The sequence below is a fragment of the Mesoplodon bidens genome (assembly GCF_964165515.1).
Source record: "Mesoplodon bidens genome assembly, chromosome: 3".
Classification (NCBI taxonomy): Eukaryota; Metazoa; Chordata; class Mammalia; order Artiodactyla; family Ziphiidae; genus Mesoplodon; species Mesoplodon bidens.
Window position 1 is genome coordinate 92,794,206 of NC_138178.1, and position 16,184 is coordinate 92,810,389.

The window sequence follows — 16,184 nt, forward strand, 5'->3', positions numbered from 1 at the left end:
AGTGCCAAGAACACTGCTAAGAACATTACACAGATTAGCTCATTCAATCCTCACAACGATTTTATTATTATTCCTATTTTATAGGAAATTGAGGCTCAGAGACTTTCCCAAGGACACAGAGCTAACAAACACAGGTACTAATTTCAGAGAGTCACTCTCTACTCTGGAGCCCCGGAACTGGGGCTTCTTTGTTTATGGGAAGAGGACTGTATTAGGGAATCTTCAGAACCCTGGGTGCAGAGGCTGGGTGTTCCATCATTAAAGCCTGCCTCACTGAGCTCTCTGGGTCTGGCCCATGAGAATGGAGCTCACCGATCACTCATCCTGGCATAAACCGGGCTGTAGGCGGCCCTACCTTGGGTCAGACGGCAGGAGGCGGTGACCTCCCGGCCATTGACTGTGCAGCGGGCCCCGCGGGCAGGCCGCAGAATGACGACCCCACAGGCGCTGGTGATAGTGCAGTGGTCTCTCTCGATCCACTGACCCTGCAGGACTACAGAAGGGGGCGGGGGTCACTTGGGTGGAGGCACAGCCCAGGGAAACACCTCCTCCAGTCTTCTGATGAGATCAGAATCCACATCTGGAAGACCTCACATCATGACAGGAGAGGAAGAGCCACCGCCTGAAACCACCCAGACCTGGATCATCCCACCGTGTGGGTCTCCTCCTATCATGTCCCAGACCCACAACCTGTCAGGGAAAGAGGAGCGGCCCCTCAGACCTCAAAGATCCCTTCCTCTCAGAGCACCATCACGTTCCTCTGAAGAAACCCATCTAGCATGAATACCCGCCACGGAGCATCGGACCCATACGCTCTGTCACTCACCAATGTCCTGTTCCTGGTCTGAGTCAATCCTTCCTATTTTTGTTGTCCCCTCCTAAAGGGAAAAACAAAGCCATTTTAATGAGAATAAAAAGGGACGCAGCCCTACCCCCAAAGGAGAGCCCACCTGTTTGAGCGTCATCACTGTCCTCCCATGCCCAACCCAGCCTTTTCCACACCACTTCTCAGCTTTGCTCCAGGCTGTTCTGACTGCTCTGCCCACTCACGCTGCAGCCCAGGAAGCCCCTGAGAGGATGGGGTCAGAAAAATGCATGACTAAGCAGCACCAGCTTTTTGCAAAGTCCAACTAGGGCTGGCCGGTTCCTTTCTGTCCCATAGCCTGGAGTTAGGCCGTCAGAGCTTCTCTAGTCTGAGGAAGTGGGCACATGGGTATAGCTTTCTCCCAGGGCTTAAGGTTAATGTGGTCCAAGTTTGGTCCAGTCAGTCTCAAAGAGACACGCCTTCTAGGATGCTGTATGGAAGCACAGGATTTTTACCTTCTTGGTCCGCAGATGAAGTTTAACAGACACCAGATTCTAAGAAGAGTAAAGCACAAAAAGGAGAAAAGCACATCTAGAATCAAAAAAGACTGGAAGAGAGTACAAGAGAGGAGGGGGAAACTGGAGTTAGTATCAATGAATCACTGGGTTAGTAGAAGACAAGGCCTTTGGCCCTTGCTGGACTATAACAATGCAGTTTAAGACCACATAGCTCTGTTTGAGGAAGGCAGCAACACGGCAACAGAGATGCAAGTTTAGATATGTATTTATCTTTTTTTAATTAATTAATTTATTTTTGGCTGCATTGGGTCTTCGTTGCTGTGCACGGGCTTTGTCTAGCTGTGGAGAGCGAGGGGCTACTGTTTGTTGCAGCGTGCGGGCTTCTCACTGCGGTGGCTTCTCTTGTTGTGGAGCATGGGCTCTAGGCACGTGGGCTCAGTGGTTGTGGTTGGCGGGCTCTAGAGTGCAGGCTCAGTAGTTGTGGCGCACGGGCTTCAGTAGTTGTGGCTCACAGGCTCTAGAGCACAGGTTCAGTAGCTGTAGCGCACGGGCTTAGCTGCTCCGCGGCATGTGGGATCTTCCTGGACCAGGGCTCGAACCCGTGTCCCCTGCATTGGCAGGCGGATTCTTAACCACTGCACCACCAGGGAAGCCCAAGATATGTATTTATCATTTACTGACTAACTATTCCCTATGTCCCGGGCACTGCGCCGAGTGCTTTACAGAAAGCTCTCATTTAATCCTCTAACAACCCAGAATGTAGGTATTACGATCAGGAATCTGAAGCTGACAGGGGATAAGCTGCCCAGGGAGCCCACCCACTAAATAGGACGACCCTGGCTAGAATTCAGGTCTCTCCAGGTCCTGTGCCCACGTGTTTCCAACCTCGACAAACCACCTGCCCGGTGTCCGATGTTTTTGAAGTGACTGGAAAGTTCTGCACTAGGCTTCACTATCAGCAGCCAGAAAGGAGGGCCCTGTAGCTCTCCCAAAATTGCTTGAGGAGAAAGACCCCTGGACGGAATGAACAAGGCTCTGGCTCCCCCCACACACCCACAGCGAGCCAGAGCCCAGGCTTTTCCGCTCAGCCACTGAGGATTACACGATCCAACGGATGCCGGTCTCCAGACACGGCCATCCAGAATCAAGGGAGGGGGGTCAAGACCACTCTCAGGGGTTCAAAGTCAGCCCTGGTGATGAGGCACATTCCTCCCAAAGGAATAAAGGACACAGCACATCCCAACTTCTAGATCTGCAGAGCAGAAACCACCCAAGAACGCGCTGGCATCTCCTTTAACACGGGCTGAGCTGGCGCCTGTGCCCGCTGCCCCTCTGCCTCTTTACGCCTGTTTATTGGGAGGGGCAGCGGCACAGAGGCAGTTGTGAGACCGAGTCCAGGGTGTCAGTAACCTGCTCCACCCTCCCTTCCTGCTGCCCGCTCCCCACCGAAGGTGCGTCCCAAGGTGACTCAGGCAAACAGCTCCCAGGCCACTGCAAGGGACTAGTTCTGGGTCTGGAGTCAAGTTAGCAAATAAAAACAGAGACTCTTGAGTGACTACTGTTATACTACTACCCAAACCAGGATCTAAACAAACAAAAAGGGGGGAAATGGGTACAAAACTTGCAGAAATGCCATGATTAGAAGTAGACTGAAATCCTGTTTCCCCAGGTTCACGTCCAGAACATGAGGGAGGGAGTGACCCCCAGTGCACTGACTTGGCAAGGACACCAGCACTCCAGCATCGTCCATCTCCCGCCTCCAACTCAATCTCCCCAACATCCTTCAACCCTCTGCGGCTACCCTAAGCTCTGCCACTTGACGTCTAACTTCATCCAGTCACTCCACCTCCAATCAATATATCAGATCAGTTCTACTCAAATACTGAGCATTTTGATCCATCTGGTCTCTCCTTGACCTCCAACCTCTCCCCATGGTTCTGACAAATGGAACGATGGATAGCCTTTGGTGTTCAAATTTGTTATTAAGGTAACAGCCACTTCTGCCTGAGGCATTTTCACTGAGATGATTTATACTGTGTCAAAAAAAGAAGCTACTTTAACCTTCTGTCTGGGAGGCTCAGTCTCTGACAACTTCCCCGAGGGCTTATCCTCAGAACACAGACTTTCTAAATGTGTGAGACTTGCCGACATCTTCCCACCACATGTACTGCAGCAACAGCAACCTGATTTCTCCAGGGATGACAGCAACGTCACACACCCCCATAAACTCTGTTCCTTTTAAATGTCAGTTTAACGTGCTGGGGACAATTATGAAAACGAAGACTGGATTTTCAGTGAGCACAGGGATTTGGGCCATGTAAAGTATGTTCAGCCACATCCATGGGGACTGTCCTTCTATAGGAGGACACTTTTGATGAGGACAGGAGATGAGATTACGTGGGTCACTAACCCTCAAAACACTTCATTCAGAAGTAAGGCCCCGGCCTCCAGGTGACAAAGACCCAGGGCCGCGAGGTCTCTGTGGAAGGCCTTCGCATCACTCTGTGGGTGGCTGCATGTCACGCCCTGGTCACCCCTCACCCCCCAGCTCTCTGGACTCCTGCACGCTTTCTTGAAGCTTCCTAAATCGACTCCCTCTTTCCTCTCTTCTTTCCCAGGCAAACCTAGTAATGGAGAAGCGGGGTTGAATGAAGTGGGAAAGTACGGGAAGGGAACTGTTTCAGATCTTTTGATCCCTTTAGCCTCTGAAAGCCGTCTGTGAGCAGCCTGTATTTGCGGGGAACACTCAGGAGCGCTGCCGGGATTTCGAGGTTAGGATTTCACCCCCATGACTGCACTCCTGTGCTTCAGGAAGCCGGATAAGGAATACAAGCAGCATTATTCTTACTTTAAAACAAGGATATTTAGGCATAGAAAACAAAAGTAAGAGCGACAGGAGCAGCAGCTGAAAACCAAATGACTGTTCTGATTACTAGTCTTCTGCTGTATTCATACAAAAACAAAACAGATCACAGTTGGTTGGCAGGCCCAGTTTCCTGAGGGCACACCTGAGGGCAGCTCTGCAGCTTTGGATGCTGCTGGCTTTTCCCTCCCTGACCTCTGGGGCCAACGGCTTAAGGAGAGAGGGGGGCGCGCCCTGCCCGCTCACCTTGAGGTGATACAGCACGACACCTGTGCTGAGCACATCGTCCTCCAAGGCCATCAGGTGTGGCAGGCTGGAGTCAATGACCAGCCCAGCCCTCCTCCTGTTGATGTCCACTCTGTAATGCTCCACGAGGGCCTTCCACTCGTTCCACTTATGGGCCCAGTCTTTAGTCAGCTGGTCAATCTGAGGAGACAGAGGAGGTGGTCTTGGACACTCAGTACAGGGAGCAGATGAACGGTCCAGCGCCATCCTGGCCCAATTCCTCACGGCATGACTTGCTCACTTTCCTCCCCGTGACTATTCAAGACCGCACATGGGCCTCTGCACCTCTGTGAGCTCTCTCTGTTTTCTAAGTTTTCCTCGAAAAGCAACTGTTACTTTTATAAATAGAAACTCAATAAATGTTATTTCTAAAATTTTCTGCAATGAGCATGTATTGTTTTTATTTTAAAAAAAGCACCATAAATGTTATTTTTAAAAATTATTTGGGGACTTCCCTGGTGGCGCAGTGGTTAAGAATCCGCCTGCCAATACAGGGAACACAGGTTCAATCCCTGGTCCGGGAAGATCCCACATGCCGCGGAGCAACAAAGCCTGTGCACCACCAACTACTGAGCCTGCGCTCTAGAGCCCGCGAGCCACAACTACTGAGCCCACATGCCACAACTACTGAAGCCCACGTGCCTAGAGCCCGTGCTCCACAATGAGAAGCCACCACAATGAGAAGCCTGCGCACCACAACAAAGAGTAGCCCCTGCTCACCACACTAGAGAAAAGCCCACACACAGCAACAAAGACCCAATGCAGCCAAAAATAAATAAATTTATTTTAAAAAATTAGTTGGGATTTGAGTCACATATCTATTGATATGTTTAAATTCCCCTCTTTCCACCCCCCCTCCTATGTGATCCATACTGGGAGTCCTCTTGTGAACTTCTTTCCCAAGGTGCAGCACCTTGAGTTCTAATATAAGCTTGTATGCACCTCAAAACCCAACAAAGCACCAAGACGGGTCTCCCCAGGGAGAATGAAGACTATGAAACTGGTCTGAACTACCACACAATAAAAAAATAACAACAGTAATAACTAATGTTATTAAACACTGAGGGCGGAGGGGGGTGTAAATTGGGAGATTGGGATTGACATATATAATACACACTACTATATATAAAACAGATAACTAATAAGGACCTACTGTACAGCACAGGGAACTCTATTCAGTACTCTGTAATGGCCTATATGGGAAAAGAATCTAAAAAAGAGTGGGTATATGTATATGTATAACTGACTCACTTTGCTGTACGGCAGAAACTAACACAACATTGTAAATCAACTATACTCCAATAAAAATTAATTTAAAAAAACACTGAGGGCTTACTATGGATCAGGAACAGAGTTTTAAAAATAAACACACCAAGGCTTAGAGGCCTTAAGCTAAGCCCACTTGGGAAACATGAAGGAACAATGTTGAATATAGGGTCCTTTTTATTTCTTACGGTGGAAATTGTTATCAAGGAAGGAAGCTTCTTTTGGGAGTGGAAGAACTGAGGAAGACCAGGAAAAGGAACTGGATTCAGCTAAGCCCTTCTCTCATAAAGAGAAAACTTAAGCAAAAAAAAATCATGCCAAGTTTAGGTACAAGTATTTTATGACTCTAGAAACATTCTTTTTTTTTGGCTGCCTACGCAGCTTGTTGGATCTTAGTTCCCCGACTAGGGATCGAACCTGCGCCCCCAGCAGTGGAAGCACAGAGTTCTAACCACTGGACCACCAGGGAATTCCCGAAACATTCTTTTTAATGTTATAATCATTGAGTTGAAGTTTGAAAACTACAGGGTACCCGTGAAGGGCTGGGTTGGATTGGGCCCTGGCAGAGGTGGGTGGCAGGGCACATCCCCCTGGAGGTGCTGCAGACGACACCTCCCCTCTGGCCAGCCTTCATCACCCACTCCTACCTGCCTAAGGTTGTAAGGCTAGCAAGCGGCAGGTTCAAGTCCAGGTCTGCCGGCCTGTATAATGTAAAAATGCTAATGTGCCTGGAATGAACCAAAAATCAGAACATATAGCTAAATACAGAATTTTTGAGAAACTTCTGGATATGTGAAGTAGTCCTAAAGTTTAGTTTGGGTAACAAAATATTGACATAGCCAGGATACTTTAATAACATATAAGGATGATGCAGTAGAGTACTGGAAATGGGGACATTTATTTGCAAGACCTAAATCTAACCTGTCACCAAATAATGCCTGCTACTTCTTCCTTTTAAATGTCGCTGGGGGACTTCCCTGGTGGTCCAGTGGTTAAGACTCTGTGCTCCCAGTGCAGGGGGCACAGATTCGATCCCTGGTCAGGGAACTAAGATCCTGCATGCTGTGTGGCACGGCCAAAAAAAACTTAACACAAGTGATTAAAAAAAAAAAAGTCTCTGGGAATCACCATTTGATTCAATCTCCCAAAATGTCCTCACCCTCATGGGGTCACAACAACAGTCTCTTTCTTTGTTGGTCTCTCTGCTTTCCAGCCCTCAATCCATTCTACATGCAACTGCCATATTAATTTCCCCAATATACTCCTTTATCATGTCACTAACTGGGTTTAAGAAGCTGTGAGTAATCCTGTTCATGTCAAGTTCAAACCTCCTGAACTGGCCCTCCCCTCCCCTCTGCGCCTCTCTACCAGGAGCACATATCCTAGCCAGCTTCACTGCCCTCACACCCCATGTGTCCACGTGTCTCACACCAGCCCTTCTCTCACTTCCGTGGCTTTGCTTCTGTTATCCCTCCCTTACCCCAATACCTCTGCCCATCTCCCTATCTAACAGACCCTATCCATCCTCCAAGGTCTAGTTCACGTTCTCTGCCTTCCAACTCCAGCACTGAGGCTCGCCCTGAAAATTCCAAGCCACACCTGATTTCTTCCTTCCTAAGCTCTTTACGTCTGACTCACGTAAGTTATTACATTTAACCATGCTCTAAATGTGCTTCCAACTAGACTGCAAGCCATCTGAGGGCAGGGACTTCTTTGTATCTCCTGCAGCATCGTGCTGAGCACCTAGCTGGTGTTCAATGAATACACGTCACTGATTTACTTATTTACTAGAAAATAATTTTTTTCCTAGGCTACTGTCACTATCTGAAGGGAGTTATCATGATCCCCTGGGAAAACAAAGCAGAGTCAGAAAGCCAGTCACCAGCCCTGTGACAAACACATCCCCCAACTCAAGGCTCAATGGAGACAAAGGCTGTCTCTATACAGAACCTCTCTGTCCTGGTTGGGGAGCAGTCCTGGCCCAGGAATGATGGAGGGAGGTCAGAGCTGTTCCCAAGGTGATGTGAAGCACAACTGAGTCTCCCCAACAGACCCACCTTCAATTCATTTTGGAGAGCCAGCTCCTTCAGATTTTCATCCTTTCCCTCATTCAATGAATGGAAGTTTCTCTGCACAAAGAGAGAGATGTGCTTCATGGGTCCCACCCTCACTCTTGTGAAGGAAAAGATGCAGATAAAGGAAAGACTTTATCGTTACAATCAGAAACAAATCAGAAGCCTAAGTATTTGGGCTCAGATTGGTACAAAGAAGGAGAATTCAAGGAAATTTTTTCTGGAGGGTCCCATTCCCCATATCTGCCCACATACAGAACAAGGGCCATTCAGGCAAACGGCCTTTGGACAGCAGACAGGACACAGTGAGAGGGTGCTCACCCCATCTGAAACTACACAGGTAATCAGAGTAATCGCCATCCTATCTCTGGCCTCTGCTCTACAAGCATCACCTGACTGAGAACACAATGCAGCAGGGCTCAGATACCTTGCATAAGGGGCTCTGGAGGACAGAAAAGTCCTGACTGCCCACATACCAGCTCAAAGCTCAGCAGCATGGCTTTCAGTCTTCCAATCTCTTCCCTGAGTTCTCTGATCAACTTCACGTTTGCATCCTGAAACAGAGAGAACTTGGTCACCACTGATTGATATCAGGCCCCGAATGGCTGTGAGATGCTACTCGCAATTAGCCTGGAAGAAGCGGATTACTCCTTTGGAGTAACTTCTAGGGCAGTCTTTTCCAAGTGTGGTCCCAGGATCAGCAGCAACTTCACCTAAGAACTTGTGAGAAATGCAAATTCTGTGGACCACGCCCCCTCCCGCAATGCCCCAACACCTTTTTTTTTGCGGTACGCGGGCCTCTCACTGCTGTGGGCTCTCCCGTTGCAGAGCACAGGCTCCGGACACGCAGGCTCAGCAGCCATGGCTCATGGGCCCAGCCGCTCCGCGGCATGTGGGATCCTCCTGGACCGCGGCATGAACCCGTGTCCCCTGCATCGGCAGGCGGACTCTCAACCACTGTGCCACCAGGGAAGCACCCCCCCCAACACCTATTAATCAGAAACTCTTGAGGGCTGGGCCCACCTGTGATTTAACAAACCCTCCAGGTGATTCTGATACACACTAAAGTTTGAGAATCACTGCCTAGAGCAGGACGTCAGGTAGGTAATATAATACAAATGCCAGAGCATGTATAGGTAGTAGGTGCTAATCTTCCTGTATTGAGTGTGACTAAACTTAGTACCTGACGAATTACGTTGCCCTTTATTTTTTTATTTAAGTCTTTATTGAATTTGTTACAGTATTGCTTCTGTTTTATGTTTTGGTTTTTTGGCAGTAAGGCATGTGGGATCTCAGCTCCCCGACCAGGGATCGAACCCACACCTGTGCACTGGAAGGCGAAGTCTTAAGCACTGGACTGCCAGGGAAGTCCCTACACTGCCCTTTAAAACAGTCCATAAATGGGCTATATGTGGGCCACCCATTTGTGATCCCTGCCCTGGAACTTTTCACCAAAACTGCAAAGCAGATGAGGAACTTTTTGGAATATTCTCATTATTAATTCAGCTTTCAAGACTAAAGGATTCCTCATATGCCACTTTTACCCAAAACAGAGACTTCACTGCAATTTGCATATGAAAAAAGGCACAGAGCAACATAAACTTGGAATAAAGGCAGTAAACACACTTTTAAATGATCTTTCCTCGAGTGGCAACAGTGTACAAGGGATCTTAAGACCAATGGCCTTAGAGAAATATCTAAAATAAATTATTCAAAAAAGGCAACTGAAAGAAGCCAGTTGAGATATGAGAGAACGGTATGACACTGAAAGAAAGAATTTCACTCCCTCGCCATTTGGAGAACAAGTCTGGCAGTTGGGGTGAGTACAAAGAGAAGGAAATCAAATGAGAGGAAAAAAGGAGAACTTGGTGTAAACTGCTGTACCAGATCAGGACTCAAATGAAGGTCTCACCTCATTTACCCGTGGCTTGTTGATGATGTTTTTGGCATTGGATGCATATCTCAACGTGCTCATGGTCTCACTGTAGCTAGTGTGTGCAGGAGACACGGCTGGGGTAGAAGGAGAAGGTTAAAACACACGCCAAGCCTTTCCAACCCAGCCCATGACCACTGGCCTTGCTGCCGTCGCCCAGGCTGTCTGAGACCCTTGATGAAATGGGCGGCAGTGGCGGAGCACCAGTCCCAACACAGAACCAGCTCCGGCAGCCTCTACTCACTGGCAACCATGATGGTTCTGGAGTTGCCTCCGAGGCTGTCCTTCAGCAGCCAGGTCAACACGGAGTCCCGGTAGGGGATGTAAGACTGCCTCTGGGAAGGTCCTGCTCCACTGCTGGTCCCGGAAGGAGAGCTAGGGATCCCACTGTCACTACCATCGCTCACTGCGCTGTCGAGGCTCTGGCAGCTGTTGAATACCTGAGAGTTCTGGGCTTAAAAGACAAAAAATAATAAAATTGGAAGAAAAAAAGGAATTATGAAACAAATGCATTAAAACAAAGCAATGGTTGGAGAAGGTAGACTTAGCATCACACTTCCTACTCCCTTTCTGCATATGACTGGATGCTTTAAGTGTGGTCCCTGAATTAGACTCTGGACTCAAGAGATGGAATATTTAAGCCAAACAATTTTGTAGTCTCCCTTCTTTTTGGAATGAGAGTGGTAGGATGATGGTCACACTGTGTTCAAAAACTACAAATATCAATTTTTCATGCCCAAAGCCAGAAGGTAAACTTTATCGGAAAGAACCTTTAAGTATCTACTCCATTTTGACAAAATGAAAACATATGAGTTATTTTGCAAAGTCTCCCCTCCCACTCTGATAATCCAGGCTACCGTCAAAATACCTAAGGTGGAGATGACGATCCCCAGAGTCACAAGAGACTTGTTGATATTGGCTCCTTCAGTAATCCGGTCCTTACAGTAACTGGGATCTGCTCTTTCACTAAAACACAGTGGATGAAAAGAGAAACAAAAGTGAACAAGAAGACACTATCCTTATAATGCTGTTGAAAAACACTATCCATTATGTTGCACTTTGTGTAAAAGATCCATATAATAAATTCCCCTTAGAATTCAGTTCCAGAAAAAATGTTACCATCGTGTAACGAACTGGCATTCTTCTGCTTCTCAGGCAATAAAAATCAAACAATTCATTACATTTGGCTGCCAGAGCAGTTTGAGTTAATACTTATTCACAGTAATGATACCAATATAGTTTTTTGGTATATACAATTCCCCTTTTGTTTTAATTTCACATATTAATGGCTTTATGCTGTGTCATTAATGGTTTCAAATTCCTTATTTAAGTAAATGTGAAATATTAAAAATTCACACTTCCAGTTGGCTGATACAATTTCTTCCAGAAAGCACTTAAGCTTTTAAGGGAGTGGTGTACCATATTAATTATTTAGCAGTTTTAAAATAAGAAAATATGCCTTATTTCATGTTACACTTTTTTCTGACCACATTATTCCTGAGAGTTTCTTCTTTCTGGATATGTAAATGAGTACAATTCATGTTTCCTTCTAATACTTAAAAAGGCAGTAGCTTCTCCCCAATGCCACAGTATTTTTTAAAGCTTTTTTTTTTTTTAAGAAATGTGTAGAGCTGCATAAAATCAATATTAGGTCAAAGGAAAAAAGCACGCTAACTCAGTCCCCTCTACTTAGAGCACTGGTTTTCAATCTTGGCTATACACTGCCGGCACTCCCTCTGACTCCACTAATAATCTGATTTATTTGATCTGAGGTGCAGCCTAGGCATTGGGAGCTCTAAAAGATCCAGGTGATTTTAATGGGCAGCTAAGGTTGAGAACCCCTAACATAAAATTTTTTAGCCCTCAGAAAACTACAGTTTCTTAACCTAGCATTCAAACAATTTGTTTCTTTTGTAATTTTCTCAGGATGACTGAAATGTGTAAAAGGTGGGGAAAAGTTTATTCCCCGTAAAATGAGCAAGAACAAGGTCATTGTCAAGGGAGTAATTCCACTTGGCTTTGAGATCCTAATTACCTGCCTGCTAGGTCCACAAGGTTGATCTTGCTAGCGATTTCAGAGAGGAGGTGGTTCTCCAGGATTGCCTAAAGGGAGAAAAGATATTTAAAGCTTGTCACTTGGGACAATATGTTGTTCTTTTCCCATGACACCCTCCTAACCAAGGTGATATTCAGATTTTTAGCCAACTCACTCAAGAAATCTGTATTCTAATGTGTTCTGAACCAGATGAGCTCTCAATATCTGACAATCAGTAAGCCCTGGGTCCTGCCATCATTAAAAATGTGAGCAAAACTTCCAGAAGGTAGGTGGGCAACCCCCCACAAAGTCTCCCTAGCACGGTTTACCAGGTAAATGCTCAACTCTTCTCCAGGAGGCTCTGACCCATCAGTAGAGATCCACAGCAGGTCTGCAGGGGCGGATGATGGGGCTTTGTCTCTTGTTAACCTGAGTCACAGCCTGTTAACTTGCTGGGCAGGACTCTGCCTCTCTCTGTTCTATCCAGGGGCGTCCAGCCCTCAAGAGCAAAACAACCTTCCCTTTTTTAAAAAAAATTCAATATGGGGTTTTTGTTGTTGTTGTTTAATTTTAATGTTGTGCATCCATCACTAAAATCCAGTTTTAAAATATTTCCTATAACTCCCCAAATTCCAAGTCTGTTTGCAATCAATCTCCATTGCCATCTCCAGCCCTAGGTCACCATTCAATTTTCTATCTCTATAAATTTGTCTTCTCAGGATATTTCACACAGATGAGTCATACAATGTCTGGCTTCTTTCACTGTGCATAATTATTTTGAGATTCATCCAGGTTGAGGCATGTCAAAAGTTTAATTTTATTGCTGAGTAGTATTCCAGTGTATGAACGTTACCATGGTTTATCTATTCACCTCTTGATGGACATATGGGTTGTTTCCAGCTTTGAGCAATTACAAATAAAGCTGCTATGAATATTTGTGTACAAGCCTTTGTATGGACATATGATTTCTTTTCTCTTGGGAAAATACCTAGCACAATGGCTGAATCATATGGTAGGTATATGTTTAATTTTTAAAGAAACTATTAAATTCTTTTTCAAAGTTGTTGTACCAGTAGTAATAGTGTACGAGAACTCCAGCTCCTACAATCTTGCCAATATTTAGTATAATCATTCTTTTTTTTTTTTTTTTTTTTTTTTCTGTACACGGGCCTCTCACTGCTGTGGCCTCTCCCGTTGCGGAGCACAGGCTCCGGACACACAGGCTCCGCGGCCATGGCTCGCGGGCCCAGCCGCTCCGCGGCATGTGGGATCTTCCGGGATAGGGGCACGAACCCGTGTCCCCTGCATCGGCAGGCGGACTCTCAACCACTGCGCCACCAGGGAAGCCCAATCATTCTTTTTAATTTTAGCTATTTTAAAAGGTGAGTAGTGATACTTCATTTCGTGTTAACTTGCATTCCTCTAATAATTAATGATGTTTGCATCTTTTCAAGTGCTTAATTGCCATCTGTACATTTTCTCTAGTTAAGTATCAGTTCAAAATTTCTAACCATTTTTTTTGAGTTGTTCTATTATTGAGTTTAGAGAGTTCTGTATATATTCTGGATACAAGTCTTTTATCTGACATATGTTTTACAAATAAATTCTCCCTGTGGCTTTTCTTTTTATTCTCTTAATAGTGTCTTTTGAAGAGCAGAAGTTTTAAATTTTGACCAATTCCAAATTTCAATTTGTTCTTTTGTTCAATTTGTGTTTTTAGTGCCATATCTAAAAAAACTTTGCCTAATCCAAGGTCACAAATGTTCTCCCATTGTTATTTTCTATGAGTTTAATTGTTTTAGGTTTCACATTAGTGCCTACGATCCAGTTTGAGTTAATTTTTGAATAAAGTGTACACTAAAGACTTTCAACAAATTTGGCAATTGTTTTTGGCCATTATTTTTCAATTTTTTCTTATGCCTATTTTCTCTTCTTTCTTTCTGGGTTCCCATTACACTTATGTTGACACACCTGATGTCCCACAGGTCTGTGCAGCTCTGTTCATTTTCCTTCAGTTACTCTTCTTCAAATTGGATTTCTATTTGTCCATCTTCAACTTCACTAATTCTTCTGCCATCTCAAATCAGCGCTTGAGTCCCATTAGTGATTTTTTTCATTTCTGTTATTGTACATTTCCATAATTCCCCCTTTTAAAATAATTTCTATCATTTTATTGAAATTCCCTAGAGTCATTATCATCATGTTTTCCTTTAATTCTTTAAAACATGGTTTCCTTCAGCTCTTGGAACGTATTTATATTAGTTGCTTGGAAGTCTTTGTATGCTGAATCCAACATGTGGAGCCCTTACAGTCAGTTTTTTTTTTTTTCTAATTATTTATTTTTGGCTGCTTTGGGTCTTTGCTGCTGCATGCGGGCTTTCTCTAGTTGTAGCGAGCAGGGACTACTCCTCATTGCAGTGTGCAGGCTTCTTACTGCGGTGGCTTCTCTTGTTGCAGAGCATGGGCTCTAGGCAGGCAGGCTTCAGTAGTTGTGGCACGCAGGCTCAGTAATTGTGGCTCACGGGCTCTAGAGTGCAGGCTCAGTAGTTGTGGCACATGGGCTTAGTTGTTCCGTGGCATGTAGGATCTTCCCAGACCAGGGCTCGAACCCATGTCCCCTGCATTAGCAGGTGGATTCTTAACCACTGAGCCACCAGGGAAGTCCCTACTTTTTAATTTTAATGTTTATTTTCATTTCAATCTTGCTTTTCATTTTAAATGCCCAGACTGATCATATAGATATTAAAGTACTTTGAAATGTTAAAAGTAAAATGTAGGTCAAAGATATTTTGATTAGTCTTTATGAAATGCCTGTACGCTTTCTGAGTGTGTAGCTTAGTAGACTGTGTGTAGGTCCTACTTATAATGTTAGGTCATATCAGAGGACCTATAAAGGGAAAGGTAGGAAGAAAGAAAAAGAAATAGGAAGGAAGACAGGAAATCAAGTCAAAAGGGACAATGAAAGGAAGAAATCTAAGCAAATATAAGTGGTAACCAACCTGCGTATAGTAGATAGTGAAGATGGCATGGGATCTGCTGCTGGCCTCATGAACATGGGTTGCTGCTGTGATTCTGTGTATATAAGGGAAGAAAATTAGGACAAGGATTGTTTATGCATGGTGATCCTTAAGGATCCATGGGGAACACAAGAGATGTTAGTGCTGAGGTTCACAAGTGAGGATCATGAAACACGCGTTATTTAGTCTGTTATTGTTAGGAGAGTGGCCCCAAGAGGGCAGGAGCAGCGCTCTAGGTCCTGATAGCTGAGAATAAAAGTGAGTGTAGCTTCATATTAAACCACAATTAGAACTTTTTTTAAGCAATAGAAGTTAAAAATCAGAGATGAAAGCGTGATACTAAAGAGTCATCAACCTGTAAGAATATCCCTAAAACAGACCCATTTAAATAAGACAAATGGACGTAGAGAGCTTGCTGGAGAAGAAGGCTCAAAGACAGAGAAAGTTAAGTCATGATTAAACACAGAATATTAATCTTATAGTGCCAGAAAGGGCTAAAATGAGATCTTGAATTACATGAACATCATGCTTAAGCCAGGTAGAATTCATAGGCTCCCTGAAAGGTTCATTACAATCTTGACCCTTAGAGTCAAGAGTCTTCCCTTCATCTAAATCTAAGTCAATCTTGCCTCAGTTTAAGACCAACTCATTGACTTCTGTTCTCAGAGGAGTTACAGAACTGAAGAAAAGAGTCAAAACCTAGAGGCTGATTTATTCAAGGATAAAAAGGACAAGGTGAGGCCTGACACTTAAAGATCAAGGAGCTCAGGGTACCCTGAAGACATGAAGCAAGTGCCTCCAGAATAGTTCCATGAAAGCCAAGGAATAGAATGTTAAATTTAAATTTCTTCCTTCATGTTCAATTAACTCAGACGTGTTATTAATAGGGTACGTAGAAGACTCTAAATTCCCCCAATTTTTTTTTCAGGTAAAAAAGGCTATTTTGGGGGTGTAAAATAACATTCTGGGTATTTCATAGTAACTAAAAATAGAGTATTATCACAATTTACAATAGGTTTAAGGAGAGTCAATAGCACTTAGTATTTCATAGCAGATTCAAAACAGTCTTTTTTTTGAGTAACCTTCACAGTATGCAAAACTAGAAGAAAAATGGTTTTCTGAAACATTTTAAACTATATATAAACTATATTAAAGTATATCACCTCTATCAAAGAGAGGACAATGCAGGCAAGAATCTGTTCTTTGATGAAAACAGCAGAAGTCGTGTATTATAAGACAAAGCATAGAGTAATACTCTGGGCTTACTGCCTAATATTATTATACCCAAAACAAACTCCAGCTTCACCACTAGTGAGAAGAGCGCTAAACCTCAGCCACCGCCCCCTACACTGGGTACACTTCTGTTCTGGGAAAGGCCTGCTGATCGTGG

The 16,184-nt window shown here is 44.7% G+C and overlaps 1 protein-coding gene across 1 annotated transcript in view; it reads right to left on the bottom strand.

Annotated features, from left to right (window-relative positions):
* STARD9 (StAR related lipid transfer domain containing 9) overlaps positions 1–16,184 on the bottom strand; it is a 126,440-nt gene that overhangs the window by 36,572 nt on the left and 73,684 nt on the right. The window contains 12 exon segments of the mRNA XM_081227195.1: positions 356–493; positions 827–878; positions 4,433–4,612; positions 7,795–7,866; positions 8,286–8,363; positions 9,722–9,831; positions 9,834–9,957; positions 9,959–9,979; positions 9,982–10,196; positions 10,611–10,708; positions 11,778–11,845; positions 14,777–14,849. Coding sequence (XP_081083321.1) covers positions 356–493; positions 827–878; positions 4,433–4,612; positions 7,795–7,866; positions 8,286–8,363; positions 9,722–9,831; positions 9,834–9,957; positions 9,959–9,979; positions 9,982–10,196; positions 10,611–10,708; positions 11,778–11,845; positions 14,777–14,849 — 1,229 coding nt within the window.